The sequence below is a fragment of the Sinocyclocheilus rhinocerous genome, unplaced genomic scaffold (genome assembly GCF_001515625.1).
Source record: "Sinocyclocheilus rhinocerous isolate Xijiao unplaced genomic scaffold, SAMN03320098_v1.1 scaffold1231, whole genome shotgun sequence".
Lineage (NCBI taxonomy): Eukaryota > Metazoa > Chordata > Actinopteri > Cypriniformes > Cyprinidae > Sinocyclocheilus > Sinocyclocheilus rhinocerous.
In genome coordinates this window covers 54,267-58,010 of record NW_015654047.1, presented here as the reverse complement: position 1 = coordinate 58,010, position 3,744 = coordinate 54,267, and the positions used below count along the sequence as shown (strand labels likewise).

Sequence of the window (3,744 nt, the reverse complement as noted above, 5' to 3'; positions counted from 1 at the left end):
GCTCTTTCTCTGAAGTGCATGTGTAAAGAGAGTTATATTTAACAACAGTTGTAAATGGTGATGTGGGGAATCATCTGTTTCCTGACAGGCTCTTCAGACTCAGCGGCGGTCAAAGGCCATGTCAAAATGTTCAGCTGTCATCAATTCCAGCACTGGATTCAGCCATGTTCTCATTATCGGATCAGGTTGCAGCCATAATGTTATAAAATGAGACTAAAATGCACTAACAACACTACCTAACATTCACTAGGTAGCATACACTGTCTGTGTTGTCCTACAGGAATAAATCTCGATCCTTAAAAAACATAGACATTTATCTTAAAATTTAACAAAAAAAAAATTAGTTGTGCCATGCAAATAGTGCTGACTTCTTTAAATAAGGTTTAATCTATAATAAATCTCATGCACACAGAGATTATTTACTCTGTAAAGAATGACATTAATTTAATTTAAATACTCATGGCACTGTGCCAATATGAGATTAAACAGGATTTGGTAATAATAAACAGTTTTTGCACTGAAATAACACGTGTCTAATATTTAGTGAATTCACCCTTGATGTTTTGAGTACAGCTTATATGGGTAGCTTTCTGATAGCCTATAACTATAAAATATTATTTTCCCCGTACTTGCGTAAGAGTGGGCGGCTGGGCGCGCCATTTGTAAATTGAATGGGTCTGGCTTCCGGTTTCATTTGCTCCCAGCTATTTCTTAGCTGTACAAAACAGCTCGTTTTGTTGCTTGCTATTGCAAACTGGTGTGTCTTACCATATTATTTTAATTTATTATCTTAATTATGAACACACTAGTTTGTAGTGCATACAGTTTTACCGTTTACTGCACTTTGTTATTCTTCTCGTTAACTTGTTTCCTTGCAGCGGCTAATGAACCGGAAGTCTCACACATTCACAGAAATCGGCTTACTTCCACGTTGAAAATAAGGTGGACAGCTTTGCAATCCAGTAACCTCTTTAGCTAGGATATAGGGCTAACGTTACCTAGATTTAAGTGCACAGTAAAACTGAAATTTACCTCCTGCTATATTACGGCTTTTCACCCTGCGGGTTATCGTGGTTATCGTCGTTCTTCTTCACCCCATTTTTTTTACATCAGCACCGCTTTTTACCTCTTTTTGGACTATTTGGACTATTTCGTGTAGACTACAGTTTGAAACAATGCTGTGTTAAAATATTACAGCTATGTCACGCAATCGCGTGACTCCTTTTCAAGTATTTTAAAACGGCAGGAAAATGCTTCAATGTATAATTTGTTGCCCTTGGTCCAGACCATGAGCTGATTTTGAACCACAGATGTGAAAGCAGCACCCTTAGATAGTAACGGAAACAACACGCGTTTATAAGCGTTTGAGGGGGAAATGTAAAATGGTGACAGAAAACAGGTTAATTGGAGTGAAGACTGTTTTATTCTTACCTTTAAAGTCCGAAAAGTGCACTTAAGGAAAACTTGATAATGCAGACAGCAATATATAGAATATGAAAATGAGCTAATTCAGAGCCGCCGCCGCGTGTAGTCAGATCACGTGCAGCGTTTGTCCAATCGCAAATAATAACGTTAACCCATTGGTTTTGAATGTACAAAGTGAAACGTAAGCTTATGAATACCTATTACAGGTTTTATCAGATTTGAAATAGTTAACCATGGGTCATTCTAAACCTGGGCTTAACAATGAATTAATTCATTCATTCATTGTTAATTAATTAATTAATTAATTAATTAACAATGAATGAATGAATTAATTCATTGTTAAGCCCAGGTTTAGAATGACCCATGGTTAACTATTTCAAATCTGATAAAACCTGTTGTCTATTTAATTGTGGGTGATGAAACTGGATAATGTACAAATGTACTTTAATATGCCATCACGAATTACACTTATCCATTTAATTAAATCATTTCCTGCCCCAAACTGATTTTATTTGTATTTCTTATAAATGTTTTATGACAGCTTAGATAAGCAGCTGATTTTCTACATTTGGAACAGACTTAATAGGTCCAACGGTTAAATGCCATCTTTAAACACAAGGCAATGCTATTACTGCTGGTTAAGTTAGAAAAAAAAAGATAAAGTGTAAGAGATAACATCCAAAGCATCAAATAAAATTATGCATTTATATTCAGATTAACGTTCAAGATGAAGGTGCCACCTTACAATGCTCCTCTTGACCTCTGTTGATGTTCTCACTCAGGTCCTGCTGGTCTGGTGTGCGCTGAGACTCTGAGGCAGGAGGGTTTCACTGACCGTATAGTCATGTGCACCATGGACACACATCTGCCTTATGACAGGCCTAAACTGAGTAAGGTTTGTACACAGAACAGTCTATAGAACAGTGTGGGAACAAAGTTTTACAATATGAAATGAATATAAGACTGCTTTTCCAACAGAAGATTTTAGTTTGACCGCACATGTGCTAAAATTCAGCAAATATGACATTGATTTGATGCCCATCCCTCTTTTTTCAGTGTTTAGAGAGCACAGCTGAGCAGCTTCAGCTGCGCTCATCTGACTTCTTTCAAACGCACGACATAGAGATACTATTAGAGAAAGAGGTGAGAACACTTAACCTGAAATGTACTATGGTTTTCTTTAATTACTGAGGAAAAACACTTATAAATGTGATTCTGTGTCTTTTAACTATTACAAAGTACTCTGTGGCGGTACCATAATACAGTGATCCGATGGAAATACTATGGTATTTTGAAACAGCTCCCAAGTATTCTATGATATTTTTTTGGTACCGTTACTGAAATTAACACATTTCATTACACCAAATACACAAAATAATGTTCTTTTTAGCAGCATCATATGAACCCTTTAAATAATTGATGTCTAAATCTGTAATTTTTACAAATTAATATGCAGAATTACATAAATTGCCATATGTTTCTTCACAGGTTGTCTCTGTGGATGTGAAGACACGGACTGTGACATTTCGGGATGGTTTTAAAATGGAGTATCGAAAACTCTTCATTGCCACAGGGAGCAGGTAAACATGTCTACAGCTACCAAATGATCCTGCATTCAAAAGTTTAGATTTAATTTTATTTTTTAAAGAAATTAATACTTTTATCCAGCAAGGGTGCGTTACATTGATCAAAACACTGAACAAAAATACACTGATGCAAAAAAAATCAGTTTCAAATAAATGCTGCTCTTTTGAACTTTTTAGAGTCATTTAAAAACCTTTCTCAGTTTCTGCAAAAATAATATACTATAATAATAAGTATTAATAAAATAATACTTCTGTTGTTGTTGCTTTTTATTAATAAGTTTTATCTTTACAGACCCAAACCTCTGAGCTACAAAGGCAAAGATGTGGGAAACGTGTTTCACCTCAGAACACCAGAAGATGCGAACAGCATCGCAACACTCGCCAGCAGTAAGAATGCTGTCATAGTTGGAACCTCATTTATTGGTAAGAGCTTATGTGAAATTTACATACTGTATGTATTCTCTGTGTAGTTAATTAATAGCTCCAAAAAGTGTTAAAGGAGACATATTATGCCCCTTTTTACAATAAGTAATATAAGTCTCTGGTGTCCCCAGAATGTGTCTGTGAAGTTTCAGCTCAAAATACCCCACAGATAATTTATTATATCATTTTGAAAATGCCCATTTTGAGTGGAAGCAGAAACAGGCTGTTTTTCGTGCCTGTCTCTTTAAATGCAAATGAGCTGCTGCTCCACGCCCCCTTTTCCAGAATAGAGCTGCGCCATTACAGCTCG

The 3,744-nt window shown here is 35.9% G+C and overlaps 1 protein-coding gene across 1 annotated transcript in view; it reads left to right on the top strand.

The window, feature by feature from the left end:
• LOC107716541 (apoptosis-inducing factor 3-like) overlaps window positions 1-3,744 on the top strand; it is a 30,830-nt gene that overhangs the window by 18,288 nt on the left and 8,798 nt on the right. The window contains exons 8-11 of the mRNA XM_016523016.1: window positions 2,208-2,320; window positions 2,482-2,568; window positions 2,914-3,005; window positions 3,304-3,434. Of these exons, the coding sequence (XP_016378502.1) occupies window positions 2,208-2,320; window positions 2,482-2,568; window positions 2,914-3,005; window positions 3,304-3,434 (423 nt within the window). The remainder of the gene's footprint in view (window positions 1-2,207; window positions 2,321-2,481; window positions 2,569-2,913; window positions 3,006-3,303; window positions 3,435-3,744) is intronic.